The sequence below is a fragment of the Parambassis ranga genome, chromosome 12 (genome assembly GCF_900634625.1).
Source record: "Parambassis ranga chromosome 12, fParRan2.1, whole genome shotgun sequence".
NCBI classification, from domain to species: Eukaryota; Metazoa; Chordata; class Actinopteri; family Ambassidae; genus Parambassis; species Parambassis ranga.
In genome coordinates this window covers 15,867,440-15,888,939 of record NC_041032.1, presented here as the reverse complement: position 1 = coordinate 15,888,939, position 21,500 = coordinate 15,867,440, and the positions used below count along the sequence as shown (strand labels likewise).

Sequence of the window (21,500 nt, the reverse complement as noted above, 5' to 3'; positions counted from 1 at the left end):
AATCAGAGAATCGGACGAATCGGCCACTTAAGCTGCAATTTATTGAAAACAAATGACACCAAATGATCTCGAATATGTGGCCTATATGGGTCAGATGTAGAATCAGTAGTGTATGCAAGCTTGGATGTGTGAGGCGAGAGCTAAAGTGAAACAAAAGATAAGGGGGCCGCTGGTGAGCAGGGCTGATCGGTGCCGAAGGACTGGCTTTTAAACCCAGCAGGCCACGCCCCTGCCAGGTGGCACCGTAATCAGGAAAACGTCTGATAATAGGTTGCCATGGATACAGGCAGGCAGGGCTGTTACCATGGTGACAGGTCAACAAACCAGAAGCTTTTCCACATTAGCACATTTGAGCGACACGCAGCGGGACGCAAGGACTCATCAAGAATGCTCAGGACTATTAAGAACTTTATTAAGAAGGCGATTCAGAAATTACAAGAAGAGAAGCGCAAAGAAGGAGAGAAGCGTGAAAATAAAGAGCGCAAAAAACGAGAGAAGCAGGACATGAAAGAGCGCAAACAACGAGAGGAGCGCGAGAATAAAGAGCGCAAAGAACGAGAGAAGCAGGACAAGAAAGAGCTCAAAGAACGAGAGAAGCAGGACAAGAAAGAGCTCAAAAAACGAGAAGAGCGCGAAAATAAAGAGCGCAAAGAACGAGAGAAGCAGGACAAGAAAGAGCTCAAAAAACGAGAGGAGCGCGAGAATAAAGAGCGCAAAGAACGAGAGAAGCAGGACAAGAAAGAGCTCAAAGAACGAGAGAAGCAGGACAAGAAAGAGCTCAAAGAACGAGAGGAGCAGGACAAGAAAGAGTGCAAACGAGAGGAGCGCGAGAATAAAGAGCGCAAAGAACGAGAGAAGCAGGACAAGAAAGAGCTCAAAAAACGAGAGGAGCGCGAGAATAAAGAGCGCAAAGAACGAGAGAAGCAGGACAAGAAAGAGCTCAAACAACGAGAGGAGCGCGAAAATAAAGAGCGCAAAGAACGAGTGAAGCAGGACAAGAAAGGACAGAAGTATGAGGAGAAAAGTGGACTGACGCAGAGGGAGAAACATCTTGCACGGAGGAGAAGAGTCATCGTCTGTTATCAGTGTCTGGTTCTCCAGCAACAAAAGATACAACAGTTAATGGCAAAGTGTGAACAGCTGGCAGAGGAAAACAAAAACCTCAGAAAGGCTGTCCAAGAACACAACCAGTGTTCTTCCAAGTTTGAGGAGCTGGCCAACGAGGTTTTAACTCCGTGAAATGACCTGGAAAAGGCCAATGTGAACGTCCATTCATCCTGCATGTTTCTGACAGAATGTGTGTTTTAGTTGTGTTGATGTGATGTGATCTCCCAGCACTGGTCTCCTGTTTGTTTGCAATTACAGCCACCACTCAAGATCTGTTCTGTTCTCAGTTTATAGCCTTACTGTTAGTTTACATTGTTCCCCTTGGCTTTTACCATTTTATGCCTGTATTATCTTGTTTCCTGTACTTTTATTATTTTACTTTGATGTTATTAATACATGGCTGACTCCTGTCTGCAGCACTTCAACGAAAGTTGTTTTTATAAATGTGCTTTATAAATAAACTTGAATTGACCTTATTTTATCTTATTTCATGTTAATTATTAAACATTTTATGTAGAGCTGCAGTCGATAAACATTCAGGTTGCCATGGATACAGGAAAACATTCACAGGCAGCTACAGAGGACCTATACTCTGCTTATTATTAGTTAAATGTTCTTCACCCTCTTTCTTCTTTTTTATTCTTCAACTATCAACATGTTGATCTCACAGAGGACATTCCAGGTCAACTTCAACGAGGGTCATCTGCCAAATGTATCTCCTCCTACAAACTTCAAGCTACAGTCTCCAGTTTAGTCTTAAAACGCTCATTAGATGCCGCTCTATCAAACTTGTATTCAGAATTTTCTAATTCCGAATCGTTTCCGCACGCCAGGCTCTCAAAGTTGGAGTGGTGTTTGAGGTCTCCTCTGCTGTTACCATGGTGACAGGCTGACACACAGAGGCATACAAAGAAGACGACAATCGGTGAACAGTCTGGTCCATGTTTATTTGTGAAGGGTTAATTAGACTGAAGGCACAGTACATGATCAGAACTACTGTGGAGCTTCCACACAAAAGCAGGATTAAAGTATCTGTGATGAAGCTGACAAAGTAAACATGTACTGCACACACACACACACACAGAGCAACACGATGCGCTGCATGTAAACACGCCGGATGCATTCATCTATAGCATGGCATCGTATTTATGAGCAGCAGTTGGCACATTAGGTCGAAGACGAGGCGATTAACATCACAGTGTTAAAATTATAAAAGAAAAAAACATCTGCGGTAAAAGAGAACCCTCTCCTCCACCGTGGAATGACACGGAAGGCACACACACACACACACACACACACACACACACACACACACACACATCATTAAACTCTGTAGTGACGCTCAGTTCCCTCTAACCTCTACATGAATCATACGATGATAGGCACTTCTCACGGCATCAGTCATGTGCGCTAACTGATTTAAAACAACTTCAAACTGCATCTCTGTGAAGTTCTACAATCAAAGGCTCTGATTTAGGCTTCAGGTTAATGCAACCTCTGCAGCATTAGAACACTAACAGCTGATCTCTACATGTGTGCATATATATATAAAAAGGGGGCGTTTAAAACGGTGGAATCATTTTCAAGTAGCATTTGTTTGTCTACTCCAGGATCACATTGTGTTGAGTCAGGATTGGTGCTCCTGGGGCAAGAACTTTCTGAATGTTGAACAAAGAGCGGCTGTGAGCAGCTCGTTCTTCCTCATGATGCCTCCACTTGTGCGATAAGTAAAACAGAACACACCAATCCCCGCGTCTGTCTGTCTGTCTCTGTCTGTCTGTCTCTCTGTCTGTCTCTGTCCGTCTGTCTCTCTGTCCCTCTGTCCGTCCGTCTGTCTCTCTGTCCCTCTGTCCGTCTGTCTCTCTGTCTGTCTCTCAGTCTGTCTCTGTCCGTCTGTCTCTCTGTCCCTCTGTCCGTCTGTCTGTCCGTCTGTCTGTCCGTCTCTCTGTCTGTCTCTCTGTCCGTCTGTCTGTCTCTCTGTCTGTCTCTCTGTCCGTCTCTCTGTCTGTCTCTCTGTCCGTCTCTCTGTCCGTCTCTCTGTCTGTCTCTCTGTCTGTCTCTCTGTCCGTCTGTCTGTCTGTCTCTCTGTCCGTCTCTCTGTCCGTCTCTCTGTCCTGTCTCTCTGTCTGTCTCTCTGTCCGTCTCTCTGTCTGTCCTCTGTCCGTCTCTCTGTCGTCTCTCTGTCTGTCGGAGGTAGATATTAGAACCTAGGAGCAGGATTTTCGGGGCTTTCTGGCCCTGGCAGTCCTGCTCGTGTAGCACCGCGGCGTCCGCGTTTAGTCCGTCTTCCACACTACGTTCAGGACCTTCACCACCTCCTCGTAGATGATGAAGACGATGGCCACGTCCATACACACCCGACCCAGTCGAGGCACAGTACCTTTGTAGAACCTGAGCAGAGCGAATGAAGAGGCTCACACCGTGCATCATAATGACATCATAATCCAACATGGTGCTGAAGCTGTCCTTTAATCTTTTGGATATAACATTATAAATGCAAATCATTTCTACACATTAATTTCATGGACTAACGGTGGACGTATCGTCCTTTTCATACACCTACCACTGATTTATTACAGAAAGTAACTTCACATCTGTTCTAATCATAAAGAAAACAGCGGCTGCCACTGTTGAAAATCAATAAAGCACTAAACTAGATAATCATAAAGCCACAGAAAAAGAATTGAACGGAGACCAGGATGTGTGAACAGTACCGTTCTCAGATTATGACTGTTTGGTTTGACAGAGTGGTAAACAGGTAAACACTGGTGGACTTACGCCATTGGTCCCTCGTGCTTCATGATCTTCATGGCGCAGTCGATTGTGCTTTTGTACTTGTGAGCTTCGAGACCCTGTTGAATAGCATACAAACGCGTTAGCTTCGATGCTAACAGCGACCTTGTACAGATAAATCCAGCCGGTTGAGCTAACCTGCATCCTGGTCTTGATGACGTCCAGCGGAGTGTTTCCAAACACGCTGGCAGCACCAGCCACAGCTCCAAACAGTCCAGTCAACAAAGGGTTGATGGCTTTGTTCGGGTCGTCACCTGACAGACACACGACAGATCATTGTATGCTGCGGTTCTTTTTCTGGCTTCATGCAGTGATAACACACTCTCTCACCTTTGTACCAGTTTCTCAGTGAAGTCATGACGTAGAAGCGGATGGCCTGGTTGGAGCCTTGTTTCAGTACAGTAGCTGTGAGGCCCTGGTAGGTGCCCTTCAGTCCTGAGACACACAGAAGAAGTAAGACAACCAGCAGGACGCCATGATGGAGTCACATGTGAGCAGCAGTCACATGACCAACACTCAGAGAGTCTCTGTCTGACCTGCAGCTGATCTCTGTCTGAATACCTGAGTTATTCTGCACACACACTCTGACCGCAGAGGAGGAAAAGCATCCTCTGAATAACACATGTGTATTGATGGGAGTTACTTCCTGTGTCCAGCAGGTGGCAGTATGAAGCCACTTGTTACCTTGAGACCTGATGATCTCCCTCACACCGTGGAAAAACCCTTTGTACTTTGGGTTCGCTGACGTCTGGTCGTGGATGAACTTCACCTGAAATGTATCGTAAAGATTAGATTAATGAACAGACAGATTAATGAACAGACAGATTAATAAACATGTCAGTATCCAAATATTTACATTCACTCTTTATTACCTTGACTGTCTCCATGGGACAGACTACAACCACTGCCTCCGCCACTCCAGCTCCAAGGCCGCACAGAAAGCCTCGCTTGCTGTCCAGTTTACCGCTCTCATCACGCATCTTATTACTGAGGAACTCAAACACCCCGAATCTGGAACACGGAGAGGAAAACAGGCAGAAAGACAGTTAGTATCGGCTGGTGTTGATGAAAAAGAACCTGCATCCAAAATGACAGACGCTGTAAAAACATGATTCACTCTGAAAATCACAGCAAATCTGAGCTCACAGTGTTTTTATTTTACACTTTCTTCTCCATATAACAATGTCAACATGTGACCAGCAGTCACATGACAAAAAATAAATAAATAAAACATGTCCGTGGGCACTTCTGAATAAATACAGATTAAATACATTGATTGACTTTATCACCTATGATTGTAGTTATGTTTTTGTCATCCTACATTTTCCTTTATTTAAAAAAACAAGTATTAAAGTGTTAACCCGTTGAGACGCGAAATGTCTCCTTAAAAACAAGTTTTAAAGACACAAAAAGTGTTGTATTCTTTCACTGTGTTATTTTTAAAATGAATAATCGCTGTGTGGTTTCCTGTCAGTCCAAATATGAGTAAAAAAATACTGAAACACTGTAAATGTGGGAGCTAAAGCAAAGGAAGGTTAACTGTAAATAGCTAACGTTAGCCGAAGCTAGCAGCTCTGGAGTCAGTTAAAATGCAACCAGGTGGCGCCATTAATGAACTAAAGGACGAATAATTATTGTTGATTACTTGGCGGACATGTTTACTGTGTCTTCTGATTCATTACACTGCGCCAAGCGGTGGAGAAGCGGAGTTCGGGACGGGCCTCGGTGCCGCACTCAGCTGACAGGTATTAGCCTGTCACTGGTTAGCTAGCTGACCGGGACGGTACCGTTACCTTTTCTATCGGCGCCTGCCGGTGAGCTGCCAGAGACCGGGCCAGAGACAGGACGGTGTTGAAGTAAAATCCTCGATCTCCTTCTCCTCCGTTCAGAGACATGTTTGACGCCGAGCTGACAGCACTACACAACAAACACACACATCTTCCTTCATTCGTCCCGACGAAGCTCTGCGAATCTGACAACTACGGCGGCCGCAAGGGACAAAAAGGCGCAGAGCAAGGTCACAGTGTAGGATCCCAAGGATGGATGGAGGGATGGAGGGATGCGAGCAGGAGGCCGGTTTAACCGTTCCAATACTGCGATTCATTGATTATTTAGTCAAATATCGGCTACGGGGTCTCCTCCATCTCCATCCAGTAGTCTCAATATATATTTTTATCTTATCTTATCTTATTTAAAATGGGCGTATTTGTTGATATTTTTAGTTTTGATTCCCGTTGCAAGGCAGCACTTAACTCTGTCTGGTGACCAAAAAACCCTGCAACAAATCAGAGACTCAGGCAGGCAATCAGAGAATCGGACGAATCGGCCACTTAAGCTGCAATTTATTGAAAACAAATGACACCAAATGATCTCGAATATGTGGCCTATATGGGTCAGATGTAGAATCAGTAGTGTATGCAAGCTTGGATGTGTGAGGCGAGAGCTAAAGTGAAACAAAAGATAAGGGGGCCGCTGGTGAGCAGGGCTGATCGGTGCCGAAGGACTGGCTTTTAAACCCAGCAGGCCACGCCCCTGCCAGGTGGCACCGTAATCAGGAAAACGTCTGATAATAGGTTGCCATGGATACAGGCAGGCAGGGCTGTTACCATGGTGACAGGTCAACAAACCAGAAGCTTTTCCACATTAGCACATTTGAGCGACACGCAGCGGGACGCAAGGACTCATCAAGAATGCTCAGGACTATTAAGAACTTTATTAAGAAGGCGATTCAGAAATTACAAGAAGAGAAGCGCAAAGAAGGAGAGAAGCGTGAAAATAAAGAGCGCAAAAAACGAGAGAAGCAGGACATGAAAGAGCGCAAACAACGAGAGGAGCGCGAGAATAAAGAGCGCAAAGAACGAGAGAAGCAGGACAAGAAAGAGCTCAAAGAACGAGAGAAGCAGGACAAGAAAGAGCTCAAAAAACGAGAAGAGCGCGAAAATAAAGAGCGCAAAGAACGAGAGAAGCAGGACAAGAAAGAGCTCAAAAAACGAGAGGAGCGCGAGAATAAAGAGCGCGAAGAACGAGAGAAGCAGGACAAGAAAGAGCTCAAAGAACGAGAGAAGCAGGACAAGAAAGAGCTCAAAGAACGAGAGGAGCAGGACAAGAAAGAGCGCAAACGAGAGGAGCGCGAGAATAAAGAGCGCAAAGAACGAGAGAAGCAGGACAAGAAAGAGCTCAAAAAACGAGAGGAGCGCGAAAATAAAGAGCGCAAAGAACGAGAGAAGCAGGACAAGAAAGAGCTCAAACAACGAGAGGAGCGCGAAAATAAAGAGCGCAAAGAACGAGTGAAGCAGGACAAGAAAGAGCTCAAACAACGAGAGGAGCGCGAAAATAAAGAGCGCAAAGAACGAGAGGAGCGCGAGAATAAAGAGCGCAAAGAACGAGTGAAGCAGGACAAGAAAGGACAGAAGTATGAGGAGAAAAGTGGACTGACGCAGAGGGAGAAACATCTTGCACGGAGGAGAAGAGTCATCGTCTGTTATCAGTGTCTGGTTCTCCAGCAACAAAAGATACAACAGTTAATGGCAAAGTGTGAACAGCTGGCAGAGGAAAACAAAAACCTCAGAAAGGCTGTCCAAGAACACAACCAGTGTTCTTCCAAGTTTGAGGAGCTGGCCAACGAGGTTTTAACTCCGTGAAATGACCTGGAAAAGGCCAATGTGAACGTCCATTCATCCTGCATGTTTCTGACAGAATGTGTGTTTTAGTTGTGTTGATGTGATGTGATCTCCCAGCACTGGTCTCCTGTTTGTTTGCAATTACAGCCACCACTCAAGATCTGTTCTGTTCTCAGTTTATAGCCTTACTGTTAGTTTACATTGTTCACCTTGGCTTTTACCATTTTTATGCCTGTATTATCTTGTTTCCTGTACTTTTATTATTTTACTTTGATGTTATTAATACATGGCTGACTCCTGTCTGCAGCACTTCAACGAAAGTTGTTTTTATAAATGTGCTTTATAAATAAACTTGAATTGACCTTATTTTATCTTATTTCATGTTAATTATTAAACATTTTATGTAGAGCTGCAGTCGATAAACATTCAGGTTGCCATGGATACAGGAAAACATTCACAGGCAGCTACAGAGGACCTATACTCTGCTTATTATTAGTTAAATGTTCTTCACCCTCTTTCTTCTTTTTTATTCTTCAACTATCAACATGTTGATCTCACAGAGGACATTCCAGGTCAACTTCAACGAGGGTCATCTGCCAAATGTATCTCCTCCTACAAACTTCAAGCTACAGTCTCCAGTTTAGTCTTAAAACGCTCATTAGATGCCGCTCTATCAAACTTGTATTCAGAATTTTCTAATTCCGAATCGTTTCCGCACGCCAGGCTCTCAAAGTTGGAGTGGTGTTTGAGGTCTCCTCTGCTGTTACCATGGTGACAGGCTGACACACAGAGGCATACAAAGAAGACGACAATCGGTGAACAGTCTGGTCCATGTTTATTTGTGAAGGGTTAATTAGACTGAAGGCACAGTACATGATCAGAACTACTGTGGAGCTTCCACACAAAAGCAGGATTAAAGTATCTGTGATGAAGCTGACAAAGTAAACATGTACTGCACACACACACACACACTGAGCAACACGATGCGCTGCATGTAAACACGCCGGATGCATTCATCTATAGCATGGCATCGTATTTATGAGCAGCAGTTGGCACATTAGGTCGAAGACGAGGCGATTAACATCACAGTGTTAAAATTATAAAAGAAAAAAACATCTGCGGTAAAAGAGAACCCTCTCCTCCACCGTGGAATGACACGGAAGGCACACACACACACACACACACACACACACACACATCATTAAACTCTGTAGTGACGCTCAGTTCCCTCTAACCTCTACATGAATCATACGATGATAGGCACTTCTCACGGCATCAGTCATGTGCGCTAACTGATTTAAAACAACTTCAAACTGCATCTCTGTGAAGTTCTACAATCAAAGGCTCTGATTTAAGGCTTTCAGGTTAATGCACCTCTGCAGCATTAGAACACTAACAGCTGATCTCTACATGTGTGCATATATATATAAAAAGGGGGCTTTAAAACGGTGGAATCATTTTCAAGTAGCATTTGTTTGTCTACTCCAGGATCACATTGTGTTGAGTCAGGATTGGTGCTCCTGGGGCAAGAACTTTCTGAATGTTGAACAAAGAGCGGCTGTGAGCAGCTCGTTCTTCCTCATGATGCCTCCACTTGTGCGATAAGTAAAAACAGAACACACCAATCCCCGCGTCTGTCTGTCTGTCTCTGTCTGTCTGTCTCTCTGTCTGTCTCTGTCCGTCTGTCTCTCTGTCCCTCTGTCCGTCCGTCTGTCTCTCTGTCCGTCTGTCTGTCTGTCTGTCCGTCTCTCTGTCCGTCTCTCTGTCCGTCTCTCTGTCTGTCTCTCTGTCCGTCTCTCTGTCTGTCTCTCTGTCTGTCTCTCTGTCTGTCGGAGGTAGATATTAGAACCTAGGAGCAGGATTTTCGGGGCTTTCTGGCCCTGGCAGTCCTGCTCGTGTAGCACCGCAGCGTCCGCGTTTAGTCCGTCTTCCACACTACGTTCAGGACCTTCACCACCTCCTCGTAGATGATGAAGACGATGGCCACGTCCATACACACCCGACCCAGTCGAGGCACAGTACCTTTGTAGAACCTGAGCAGAGCGAATGAAGAGGCTCACACCGTGCATCATAATGACATCATAATCCAACATGGTGCTGAAGCTGTCCTTTAATCTTTTGGATATAACATTATAAATGCAAATCATTTCTACACATTAATTTCATGGACTAACGGTGGACGTATCGTCCTTTTCATACACCTACCACTGATTTATTACAGAAAGTAACTTCACATCTGTTCTAATCATAAAGAAAACAGCGGCTGCCACTGTTGAAAAATCAATAAAGCACTAAACTAGATAATCATAAAGCCACAGAAAAAGAATTGAACGGAGACCAGGATGTGTGAACAGTACCGTTCTCAGATTATGACTGTTTGGTTTGACAGAGTGGTAAACAGGTAAACACTGGTGGACTTACGCCATTGGTCCCTCGTGCTTCATGATCTTCATGGCGCAGTCGATTGTGCTTTTGTACTTGTGAGCTTCGAGACCCTGTTGAATAGCATACAAACGCGTTAGCTTCGATGCTAACAGCGACCTTGTACAGATAAATCCAGCCGGTTGAGCTAACCTGCATCCTGGTCTTGATGACGTCCAGCGGAGTGTTTCCAAACACGCTGGCAGCACCAGCCACAGCTCCAAACAGTCCAGTCAACAAAGGGTTGATGGCTTTGTTCGGGTCGTCACCTGACAGACACACGACAGATCATTGTATGCTGCGGTTCTTTTTCTGGCTTCATGCAGTGATAACACACTCTCTCACCTTTGTACCAGTTTCTCAGTGAAGTCATGACGTAGAAGCGGATGGCCTGGTTGGAGCCTTGTTTCAGTACAGTAGCTGTGAGGCCCTGGTAGGTGCCCTTCAGTCCTGAGACACACAGAAGAAGTAAGACAACCAGCAGGACGCCATGATGGAGTCACATGTGAGCAGCAGTCACATGACCAACACTCAGAGAGTCTCTGTCTGACCTGCAGCTGATCTCTGTCTGAATACCTGAGTTATTCTGCACACACACTCTGACCGCAGAGGAGGAAAAGCATCCTCTGAATAACACATGTGTATTGATGGGAGTTACTTCCTGTGTCCAGCAGGTGGCAGTATGAAGCCACTTGTTACCTTGAGACCTGATGATCTCCCTCACACCGTGGAAAAACCCTTTGTACTTTGGGTTCGCTGACGTCTGGTCGTGGATGAACTTCACCTGAAATGTATCGTAAAGATTAGATTAATGAACAGACAGATTAATGAACATGTCAGTATCCAAATATTTACATTCACTCTTTATTACCTTGACTGTCTCCATGGGACAGACTACAACCACTGCCTCCGCCACTCCAGCTCCAAGGCCGCACAGAAAGCCTCGCTTGCTGTCCAGTTTACCGCTCTCATCACGCATCTTATTACTGAGGAACTCAAACACCCCGAATCTGGAACACGGAGAGGAAAACAGGCAGAAAGACAGTTAGTATCGGCTGGTGTTGATGAAAAAGAACCTGCATCCAAAATGACAGACGCTGTAAAAACATGATTCACTCTGAAAATCACAGCAAATCTGAGCTCACAGTGTTTTTATTTTACACTTTCTTCTCCATATAACAATGTCAACATGTGACCAGCAGTCACATGACAAAAAATAAATAAATAAAACAAACGGTGGATGTGGTGCTGGTTCCGTACCTGACGGCTGCTTTGGGTATGGAGCCGTAGAGCAGCGAGCTGAGGCCGCGGTACAGACCCCTCACCCCATGACTGTTCACCGTCTGCTTCACACAGTCCACTGCAGGAGGAGGAGGAGGAGGAGGAGGAGGAGGAGGAGGAGGAGGAGGAGGAGGAGGAGGAGGAGGAAGAGGAGGAGGAGGGAGGAGGAGGAGGAGGAGGAGGAGGAGGAGGAGGAAGAGGAGGAGGAGGGAGGAGGAGGAAGAGGGGGGAGGGGGAGGAGGAGGAAGAGGGGGGAGGAGGAAGAGGAGGAGGAGGAGGAGGAGTGTGAGGGGTTGTGAGGGGGAGGGGGAGGAGGAGGAGGAGGAGGAGGAGGGGGAGGAGGAGGAAGAGGGGGAGGAGGAGGAGGAGGGGGAGGAGGAGGAAGAGGGGGAGGAGGAGGAGGGAGGAGGGGGAGGAGGAGGGAGGAGGAGGAAGAGGAGGAGGAGGGAGGAGGAGGAGGAGGAGGAGGGAGGAGGAGGAGGAGGAGGGAGGAGGGAGGAGGGGGAGGAGGAGGAAGAGGGGGGAGGAGGAAGAGGAAGAGGGGGAGGAGGAGGAGGAGGAAGAGGGTGAGTAACAAAAACAAAAACTTGACACTGGTGTCATGAAATCAGATACATAATCACAGTTACAGAGAAAAGTGTGTGTGTGTGTGTCTGTGTGTGTCTGTGTGTGTGTGTCAGTCTGTGCCAAAGATCACAAGTCAAAGACCAACTGACAACACACACACATCTGTGTGCTCATGTTTGCTTCATGTTACTCAGGTTATTGATGGTGATGTCTAAAATCAACAGCAATCATGTATTGATGAGCGTTATATGGCGATTAATGCGTTCATGTGTGTGTAAAGACAACATGGTGACAACGTGTGACAACGTGTGACAACATGGTGACATGTGACAGCTGCAGGCTGCATGACGAACAGACGCACGCACTGACCGATGCCTCTGTATTTGGGGGGGTTGGCCTTCTCGTCCAGCTGCAGCTGTGTCTTAACGTACTCTGTGGGGAAGGTGATGCAGATCTCTATACCTCCGGCGATCCCACCTGGAACCACACACACAGACACACACAGACACACACACAGACAGACACACACACACAGACACACACACACAGACACGCACACAGGGTTCAGACAGAGGCGTCGCTTAATGCTCAGGTTCTATAATGTGTCAAAGCCACGAGCCGATCAGATCAGAGCCAGATGTTAAAACACATGAACTAAACCAAGTTAAAGTTTGTTAAGAACAAAAAAACATTTATTTACAAAAATCTTAAATTTACAAGATATATGTATTTTTTTTATATACTATAAATTCAGACATTTACAATATTTCAAAGTTTTGTGAGAGAAAAGTTCATAAATTCCCCAATTCATTTAAACTGTGCAATATAACCTGAAATAAAAAAAACAACTATATTTATAACAGAAAAACACTTTTTAAACATTTGGCCTCATTCAGAACAGCAACTCTGACACATAAACAGATGAAGGGCGAACATTAAACCCGAGCTCAGGCGTGTTGTCAGACGTGCACACACAGTGTTCACCCTGCTGCATGCGTCCTCAGACCGGCTCCACCTTAACACAGCCTGTCACACATCTGCCGTTCAACAGCCAACCCGGCGCCGCCTGCTGATTGGCTGGGCCGATGTCTGTGTGATTCTGCCCACAGATACTCCCCTTTGGCCCCACGCCCAGCCCAAAGGGGGTGTGTGTGGCCTCCAGAGCACACACACACACACACTGCATCACATCATTACACAGCAACACACGCTCACACACTCCTCTAAAGACACGCAGGAAGTCACTGAACCAGGCCTTTGTTGACATGCAATGTTTGCACAAAAATGTCATGCAGAGAAAAACAGCTTCCAGTCTGCATCGCACAATTACAGACTCACAAACCACTGATTACACCAAGACAGCAAACGCTCCAGCAGAGCTGGTGAGGACACACCCAGGCATGTTTGGTTGTCTTGGTTAGAAAGTGAAGGTACAAGTTAGACCTGGATCCACACACACAGTCCACATCATGATGAAATACCTGCTGCTCGTCCCCACACTCAGGCTGAGAGAAGAGACACAGAACCAGTTTATCAAGTCCGACACACTCAGGAATCCTGAAAGCGCTCCACAAAGAAGCAGCAGGGTGTCCATAAAGTCAGCGATAATTTACAGCTGCTGTCAGTCATCAATCAGGCTTGTGCTGCGACAGCAAAGATGGCCGACATAAGTAACACCCTTCACTGTGGTTTGTGTTTAAAGAGCATGATGACAGGGACACGTTAAATGTCACGTTATAGCTGCATTTTAAAAAGTCTCTCATGTGAAGTCAAAAATCAGAAGACATTAGCTTAGCTTAGCATAACTTTTAACCTTTTAGCCAATCGGATGAAAGAGGAAACACAACGAGCTGCGGAAGATCTCTGGAAGCTAGCTAGAAGCTAACTAGCAAATTGCAGTTGTTCTTCTTGATATGTAGCAGATAGCAAATTAGCAGTACGGTGCTTTAGTGCCACCTACTGAAAACAATTAGTAATGTACAAAAATAAAATTAATAAGTACTGCATTGTTAATCATTAAAAGGCTAACTAATTTCTTTTAAGGCTAAGCTAAGCTAAGACTGTCTGTATTTGGACAATTTAACAGACTGGAGAGTGGCTGTGGCTCATGTGGTACAGTGTAAAGTTGAGTGTGTGTGTGTGTGTGTGTGTCAGAAACATCAAGTTAAAGTTAAAACCATTGACAGTAAAAACTATGGACAGAGCTTCCGTGACGTCACCCGTTTGAGGCTCGGTGGGAGGTTCCAGGACGTTGATGACCGCCGCCATGTTGGCAGCGTCACGTCCGCCAAAACTCCAAATATGGACAAAGAGGGGGAGCACGAGCGGGGTTTAGGGGGGCGGGCGATCGTGGAAGCAGGAAACTCACGCTGTGATACGTCAACCGTCTGTCACTCAAGCGGCAACGCCCATAATTAGGCGTAATTTTAAGTCAGAATACCATTGAAACGAGTGAGTTGTAAAAAAATTCACCCCCCCTACAATTGACTCTAGAAGAGAACCTATCATCTGAGACCAGAGTGGTTTTTTGTACCAGGCCGTAAACATGTTCTTTTCTGCTGTGAAGTCGGCCATTTTAACATGGGAGTCTATGGGAAATGACTCGCTTTTGGGACCAGCCCCCAGCTGTTGCAGCGTGAATTACAAGTTTTGACACTTCCGCATGGGCTTCCACTTTGAGCCCCGAAGGTTGCCGCTTGGTTAAAACATGCTCACTTCACTTCACATAACCTCCACAGGGGTCTAAATGCTGCTGAAGCTGAGGTGTGTGTTGTGTTTTAATGAGGTGTGTGTGTGTGTGTGTGTGTACAGGCTGACACAGCAGTGTGTGTGTCACAGAGGCCCTCTGAGCACACAGGGCAGTGTGACAGGAGAAAACACACACTGAACTGCTGACGGCGACGTACAGGATCAATGGTGTAGTAAATGAATTGATGGCGCAACGTTACCAATAATGATTGATGAGGCGGGGGACATGCTGCTGAGCTCTGTGAATTTGTCACTGATTGACCGAAAACAAAGGCCGAAAACCAGAGTTCATCTGGAGTCGGGACCAAAGTCTAAACAGCTAAGTCTGTCCTGTATTAATGTTTAATAGTAACGTTTATCTGGAGCTAATGTGAGACGCTAACAGCCTCATTTAGACAAACTTTTTTAGTACAATAAACATATGGAGCCATAAATACTGCGTGGCCACCTGTCTTCAGGTGCCGGCGATGTTCAGTAATATCATGTGTGACTTGATGTGCACCTTTGAAGAACTCCTAGATTTTGTTTCACTTTATCCTGCCTTACAGCACAATTCTTCCACACGCCCTGACACACGAAACCGCCGCCTGACAGCAGGTCGAAGGCCGAGCATGGCGTCAGCTCACAGCTCCTCTTTCAAAACGTTGAACATGAACACGTCAAAGACGAGAGCCGGTAACAAAGCAGATCAGACGTTCAGAGGAAATAAGCCTCCAAACCAGCAGGTGGCAGCAGTCTGTTCATGCAAAAAGATCCTTTTTACATTTTAAAAAACATAAAGGAAAGCCTTTTTTTTAAATGCCCTTAAAATTAAATGTTATTTTAAATTAGTGCACTTTTTAATCAAAACTTTAACATCTGAGAAAATATAAACATTTTCCTTTTAAATGTTTGACTTTAAAAAGTTTGATCTCTGAATTTCACCACCCTAACCTCCATGCTGGCTGTCATGACATGTTGTCTTTACCTACATGAGATATTTAATTTAACTAGTTTGCAGTAACAAGCAAACAAGAACGAGCTCCGGGGGGGGGGGGGGGGGGGGGGGGGGTCCGGCTCAAACATTAGCCCCTGGCCCTGCAGCAGGTTAATCCGGCCGTGCAGCCAGAGGTTCAGTGAAACTTGTGGAGAACTTTGAGCCGCCGCTCGGCGCTTCTCCTGAAACTTCCCTACCTGCCAGGATGGCCTTCCCCGGGTGTGTGAGTTTGGCTTTCCCCGCCGGAGCTGCAGCAGCCAAACACTGCGGTCTGTGGAACGGGCTCACGAATCTGTTCTGCCCGGACATGACTGCGATCCCGTGGCCTAACTTTGCCCCTCTTGTCGTGCTCGGTAGCTGCAGACCGCGATCAGCTCTCAGTCCTCCTGCAGCCCCTGTGCTCCGTGCGGGCAGGCGGCGGTGACCATTGGACTTTGCCGCGGTCTTGATAACGTCTGTGTACTTTTGACAGCGAGGCTCCCTCCACGGCGGACACTCCGGCTGATAGCGCCGAGTCAGTGTTCGTTCAGGGCGGAGCAGGACATGACACTCTCCGCCCCCCCCTGACACGGAAAACGCCATGTTTGTCCCCAGTTTTTAAGGAGGACCGGGGACGTTCTCTCTCTCTCTCTCTCTCTCTCGGCGGCGCCTCGCCTCTAGAGGGCGCCATTTCTCCTTCCTGTACGCAGCAGGAGCGAAGAGTCCATTTAACCTTTAGAGGGGGGGACGTAAAGTACTCAAACTCATTCAAAGTGTTCTAATAGTAGATGGTTAAAATCAGCGAGTGTTTTAAATAACATTTTCTATTAAAAACTAGAAAATACACACTTCTATTTATGTTTATGAATCTAGTTTTAACCTTTTTTTTGTTGAAAGCCATTTTGGTTCATTCCAGCCACAGAACATGTTAGCTAGTAGCCGCTTGTTGCTAACTGTGCAGTTATTATCAAACCTAAGCACACATTATGAACATAACTGGATTTAAAAGCTTAAAATAGAAAACAAAAACAAAAAACTATTCACTTAACGTTGCATCGCTATCAGAGCTAACCCCATAGCCGTGTTAGCAGTGTCAGTTGGTGGTTGTTTGCCATATTTGTGGTCATTTTATGTAGATTTATAGACATTTTGGTCCCTGTGCGTGTGTTAATTTATTGACTCAGTGTGTAATATGTAATGTAAATTAATATAAAGTCCTTCAGCTCCAGTAGGATCACCGTCTTCCTCCTGCCTCTTCTCTTCAATCAATTTTCCTCCCTGCTACCGCGCATGCTCCCTAACAGGTCTCCTTCATTGTGCCCTGTCCCCGTTATAGACGCTGCTAAGCTAGGCTAGCTGTCAATCCACCCAGCAGCATCACGCCAGGGACGCTCCGGGCTCTGCAGACTGCCTTTCGGAAACACCTCCGCTGCACCGGTAAAGTCCCGAACACAGCGACTCATACATTTGCAAGCATGAAGTTAGTTTTTAATAAGGTTTTACTCCAAGGTTAGCTTGATACTATGCTAGCTAACGTTTTTAGCTAACGTTATGTAATGATGTCTAGCCTTGTAATGCACAGTGTAATCCTCTGATGAGAGGTGCACTGCGCTATAACGGAGTTATTACACTGTAACGGAGCTAAAGTTACACATTCAACCGACTGCATGGACACAATCAGATGTGAGTCTGAGAACGTGTGTTCGTATGCGTGTTTTTTGGGGGGGTCTGAAGCCGGTTATCTAGCAGCTACAGCTAGCATGAAGCTGTCTACCCCCCACACCTCTCCCAGTGGCCCATCTGCTGTCCTTTGTCCAGAGTGAGAGACGCAGGCTGAGGTTTCATTAAAAGCAGAACATTATTATTAACATTATTTAAAGCAGCATCTTCAGTGACACTGGACCAGCATCCTCCATCCTCCATCTGCAGCTGTGAGCTGAGATCCAGTCCCATCAGAGACCTTTTGTTCTTCCTCAGTCTCAGCTGTTTCCTGTGTGTCTGTGCACACACTCCCCCGGTCATCATGTGGTGGAGGTTCTGTTCTGACCTGTGAGGGTGTGGAGGGGCAGCTCGCAGACATGGCAGCTAAAGCACTGAACATCTGGATGTGTTTGTGTGATCAGGATCTGTCTCTGTCTCCTGCAGCACAATGGCTGTACCTCCTTCATACTCAGACCTGGGCAAAGCTGCCAAGGACATCTTCAGCAAGGGCTACGGTGAGTTCTGCGTTAACCAGCAGCAGTGAATTATTACCAGTTAGACTTCCCTGAAACAGTTAAAATCGGCCGTTTCACTGTGACTTTCTTATCCTTCGAAGCAGCTGGTTGTTCCGTGTAAGCCCCGCCCCTCTGTGGAAACGGCACAACCAGGGCTACGAGCAGACAGTTTATTTAATGCAGGCTTTACAAAGATGTAATCTGCCCTCAGGCGTCATTGATGATACAACAGGAGCTCCGTGTGCTGTAGATATTAACTCTCTGAGCTCAGACACAGGCTCTCTCTGAGTGCTGGTCATGGGACTCCATCATGGCGTCCTGCTGGCTGCTGAGGAGGGCGGGATGTTGAGTTTTTTAACTGTCCCCTTGTCTTTTTATTTTGAACTCCTGCAGGCTTCGGTGTTGTGAAGTTGGACCTGAAGACCAAATCACAGAGTGGAGTGGTGAGACATTTTTTTTTCACCTGCTAATAATCACCTGATAATGAGTAAAATGACCCGAGGAGAGGCGCCGCTCCTCCTCCTCCTCCTCCTGCTGTTTCACGCTGACCTGCTTCAGTCTGTTGTAGAGAATCATGGCAGGTCTGCACAGGTGTGTGTGTGTGTGTGTGTCTGGCTGCCTCTCCTAACCGCTGCTCTGTCTCCATGCTGCTGCCCGGACTGCTCGCGCTCTCATGTAGATGGTAAGATCGGCGTCGGAGCGGCAGAGCGTCCTCCGTGGATCTCTGTCCTGTGTATTCACGCCGTCCTCCGCTCTGTCCCACATCTCATCACGTCCCTTTTTTTTTGTCTTTGTGGAACCCGTTTGTTCCCACAGCATGAAAATCTTCTGTCACTTTCCTTCATTTCTTTGCTCCAACCTGAACCTGCACACATGTAGTAAACACACAGACAGCCAGCAGTCACTTCCTGTTTCTGTGTCACATGGTCTCCTCTTCCGCCCCGCCCCCTTTAGCAGACGCGATGCCAGATTCTGATCTGAGCTAACTCCATGCTAACGCTAATGTCTGCTGTCATTAGCAGAAGAAAATAAGCAGGGAAGTCTGAATCATCCCGTAACGTTAGCATCACTTCATGCTGTGTGTGTGAAGCAAGCGAGCAGCACTCGGCTCGATGCTCCGCCTCCTGAATCCAGAGCGGCGTTGACGGGACGCGCCGCACGCCTGCTTATGTAAACAGTGACCACATGACTGTCAGACTGGGTTCAGTGTGTATGTGCCGACCTTAGTTGACGGCATGTTGGTCCAGATAGCTTCTCTGTTAGCTGCTAGCTCCGTCTTCAGTCTCCTGGAGCCCCTCCCCCCTCTGCTGCTGGTCTCATGTCATAGACTTGAGGACAGAGTCCTTCAGAAGGAGAGACGGTCATAAACAGAAAGTCCCGAGGAGACAGCGAGGCTGTACATCTGTCCTTTTGAACCACATCAACTTGTCGTCTGTCCGTTTGCTGCAGTGTGTCCGGACTGACGTCTGCTCGTTTCAGTGTCGCTGTCCTGTGTGATGTTTGTGTTTGTGTATATTTAAGTTAGGTCTCGTCTAGTTGTTGTCACGTTCCTCACACACTTGTGCTGCTGGTGTTCTGACCATGTGTGTGTGTGTGTGTCCTCGCCGTGGTTTCAGGAGTTCAACACGTCCGGCTCCAGTAACACAGACACAGGGAAGGCCTCAGGGAGCCTGGAGACCAAATACAAGATGAAGGAGCTGGGCCTGAGCGTCAACCAGAAGTGGAACACGGACAACACGCTGGCTACGGAGGTCACTGTGGAGGACCAGGTGTGTGTCTATGTGCGGTTTGAATCCCGTCGGGTTTCTTTGTCGTCGTCTCAGAGTGTTGACACAAAGTTTTTCTGCACACACAGCTGGCTCAAGGACTGAAGGTGGCCCTGGAGACGTCTTTTGTACCAAACACAGGGTAACTGTCAATAATTAGCTGATATTCAGTTAATCATTTGTCAGGGGCGTGTTAGCGGTGGGTTAAATGATCAGATTGTATCGATCTGCTTTGCATTTCTTCAGGAAGAAGAGCGGGAAACTGAAATCCGGCTACAAGCGCGACTACGTGAACCTGGGCTCTGACGTGGACTTCGAGGGTCCCATTATCCACGCCGCCGCCGTGCTGGGCTACGAGGGCTGGCTGGCGGGCTACCAGATGGCCTTCGACACGGCCAAGTCCAAACTGGTCCAGAACAACTTTGCTCTGGGATACAGGGCCGGGGACTTCCAGCTGCACACCAACGTGTGAGTGATCCAGCCTGTGGTGACAGTCAGGCGGCCGGGGGTTAAAACGGCGGAGGTGACGCGTGTGTTTGTTCTCTCTCAGTAACGACGGCACCGAGTTCGGCGGCTCCATCTACCAGAAGGTGAATGACGATCTGGAGACCGCCGTCACTCTGGCCTGGACCGCCGGCAGCAACAACACCCGCTTCGGCATCGCCGCCAAATACAAGCTGGACAAAGACGCCTCTCTGTCTGTGAGTGCCGCCGCCGCCGCCGCCGCCGGCTCTTGTCCGCTGCATGTTTGTTGAAGCAAAGCTTCACTAAGTTCATGTCTCTGTCACGTTTTTCACCCCGCAGGCCAAAGTGAACAACGCCAGCCTGATCGGAGTGGGCTACACCCAGAGCCTGCGACCAGGTACACATGCCGCAGACAAAGACTCCTCTGTGGAGCCGTTCACACATGCTAACTGCTGCTAGCTGGCCTTCAGAAGTCCTCAGCAGCTCGTTGTGTTTGAGGTCACGGGTCCCGGACCCCTCTTCATCCTCATGTTCCTCATGTGTGTGTCTGCAGGTGTGAAGGTCACCCTCTCCGCCCTCATCGACGGCAAGAACTTCAACGCCGGAGGACACAAAGTCGGGATGGGCTTCGAGCTGGAGGCGTAAAAAACAAAAACAAAAAGAGAACGAGAGACCCACAAAGAAAACAACACCCACACTCCCCCTTCACCGCCCCCTTCCACCATCCCCGAGCCCCTCCCTCTTCCTCCTTGGCCACACCCCCCTCTTCACCTCGTTCACTCTTCTGATGAGTGTCTCTGACAGTGATAGCGGCATGTGGGCACGGCGAGCGGAGCTGATGGACCCGGCGCTGCTTAGCTGTGGAGCATTTTATTTATTCCCTCGTAGGTCTTGGATGAAGTAGCCTTTGGTGTAAATGTGTAGCTCGTTAAAGCTTCTGTACTCAAGCATGTAAGAATGACTGAAGGACTCTGGGTAAAAAGGGGCGGAGTGTCTGTTTTCATTGATTGGATTGAAACACATCTGACGGCCGAACCTCTGGAGCACGCCTTCTGTTCTTTGTGACTCTGGGAGGTGAAATCAATGTAGTGGAATCTTCCGGTAGCTCATGTAGTTAGTTCTAATTTCTACCATGTTGTTTTCATCTACCTGTGTGTGTGTGTGTGTGTGTGTGTCTGCGGTCACAGAGGAGACGTGTGGCGTCTGTTTAAACGTGTCGCGCTCGTCGCCGTCTGACTCCAGACAGAAACGCTCCGTCATGGCGAGGCGGTCCTGTCCTCACACACACACACACACACGTTTACTTTGAATCAGAATGTGTTCTGCTTTTTCCGCCTAATTGTGTTACCATGGTTACAAAGTTCATTTTTTCGTTGTCACTTAGACACAGTACCTCATTTTTTCCTGTGTAAACTTAAGGGAATTAATACAATAAAATAAGTGAAAAACACAACGGCGTCTCCTCTTCCTCAGGAACAAAAATGAATTTATACAGTTAAGTTATAAAACCACTCATTTAATCAAGAAAAATCTCATATTTACTGTTTTAAATTCACAAAAA

At 47.0% G+C, this 21,500-nt stretch overlaps 4 protein-coding genes across 5 annotated transcripts; 2 read left to right on the top strand and 2 right to left on the bottom strand.

The window, feature by feature from the left end:
- Positions 1-138: 138 nt before the first annotated feature.
- Positions 139-1,401, top strand: LOC114444123 (vicilin-like seed storage protein At2g18540). The gene is made up of 2 exons (XM_028418524.1): positions 139-1,010; positions 1,395-1,401. Exons 1-2 carry the CDS (start codon positions 277-279, stop codon positions 1,399-1,401), a joined length of 741 nt encoding a protein of 246 aa, XP_028274325.1. The 5' UTR covers positions 139-276.
- A 1,792-nt stretch (positions 1,402-3,193) lies between these two features.
- Positions 3,194-5,898, bottom strand: LOC114443654 (tricarboxylate transport protein, mitochondrial). The gene is made up of 7 exons (XM_028417890.1): positions 5,694-5,898; positions 4,773-4,911; positions 4,585-4,669; positions 4,231-4,335; positions 4,039-4,154; positions 3,886-3,959; positions 3,194-3,498 (listed from the first exon to the last, which is right to left on the bottom strand). The coding sequence occupies exons 2-7, from the start codon at positions 4,878-4,880 to the stop codon at positions 3,384-3,386; spliced, it is 603 nt and encodes a 200-aa protein (XP_028273691.1). The 5' UTR covers positions 4,881-4,911; positions 5,694-5,898; the 3' UTR covers positions 3,194-3,383.
- A 2,434-nt stretch (positions 5,899-8,332) lies between these two features.
- LOC114443466 (tricarboxylate transport protein, mitochondrial-like) lies at positions 8,333-16,110 on the bottom strand. The gene is made up of 9 exons (XM_028417516.1): positions 15,711-16,110; positions 12,159-12,266; positions 11,202-11,301; positions 10,813-10,951; positions 10,641-10,725; positions 10,287-10,391; positions 10,095-10,210; positions 9,942-10,015; positions 8,333-9,553 (listed from the first exon to the last, which is right to left on the bottom strand). The coding sequence occupies exons 1-9, from the start codon at positions 16,093-16,095 to the stop codon at positions 9,439-9,441; spliced, it is 1,227 nt and encodes a 408-aa protein (XP_028273317.1). The 5' UTR covers positions 16,096-16,110; the 3' UTR covers positions 8,333-9,438.
- On the top strand, positions 14,731-21,392 carry LOC114443467 (voltage-dependent anion-selective channel protein 2). Of its 2 annotated transcripts, XM_028417518.1 has the most exons (10): positions 14,731-14,860; positions 16,829-16,929; positions 17,638-17,708; positions 18,102-18,151; positions 19,325-19,477; positions 19,564-19,616; positions 19,721-19,942; positions 20,025-20,175; positions 20,279-20,336; positions 20,493-21,392. In XM_028417518.1, exons 3-10 carry the CDS (start codon positions 17,642-17,644, stop codon positions 20,582-20,584), a joined length of 846 nt encoding a protein of 281 aa, XP_028273319.1. In that variant the 5' UTR covers positions 14,731-14,860; positions 16,829-16,929; positions 17,638-17,641; the 3' UTR covers positions 20,585-21,392. The 2 variants fall into 2 exon arrangements, with proteins under 2 accessions (XP_028273319.1, XP_028273318.1); XM_028417517.1 differs by lacking the exon at positions 14,731-14,860 and having other exon boundaries at positions 16,493-16,929.
- Positions 21,393-21,500: the final 108 nt, after the last annotated feature.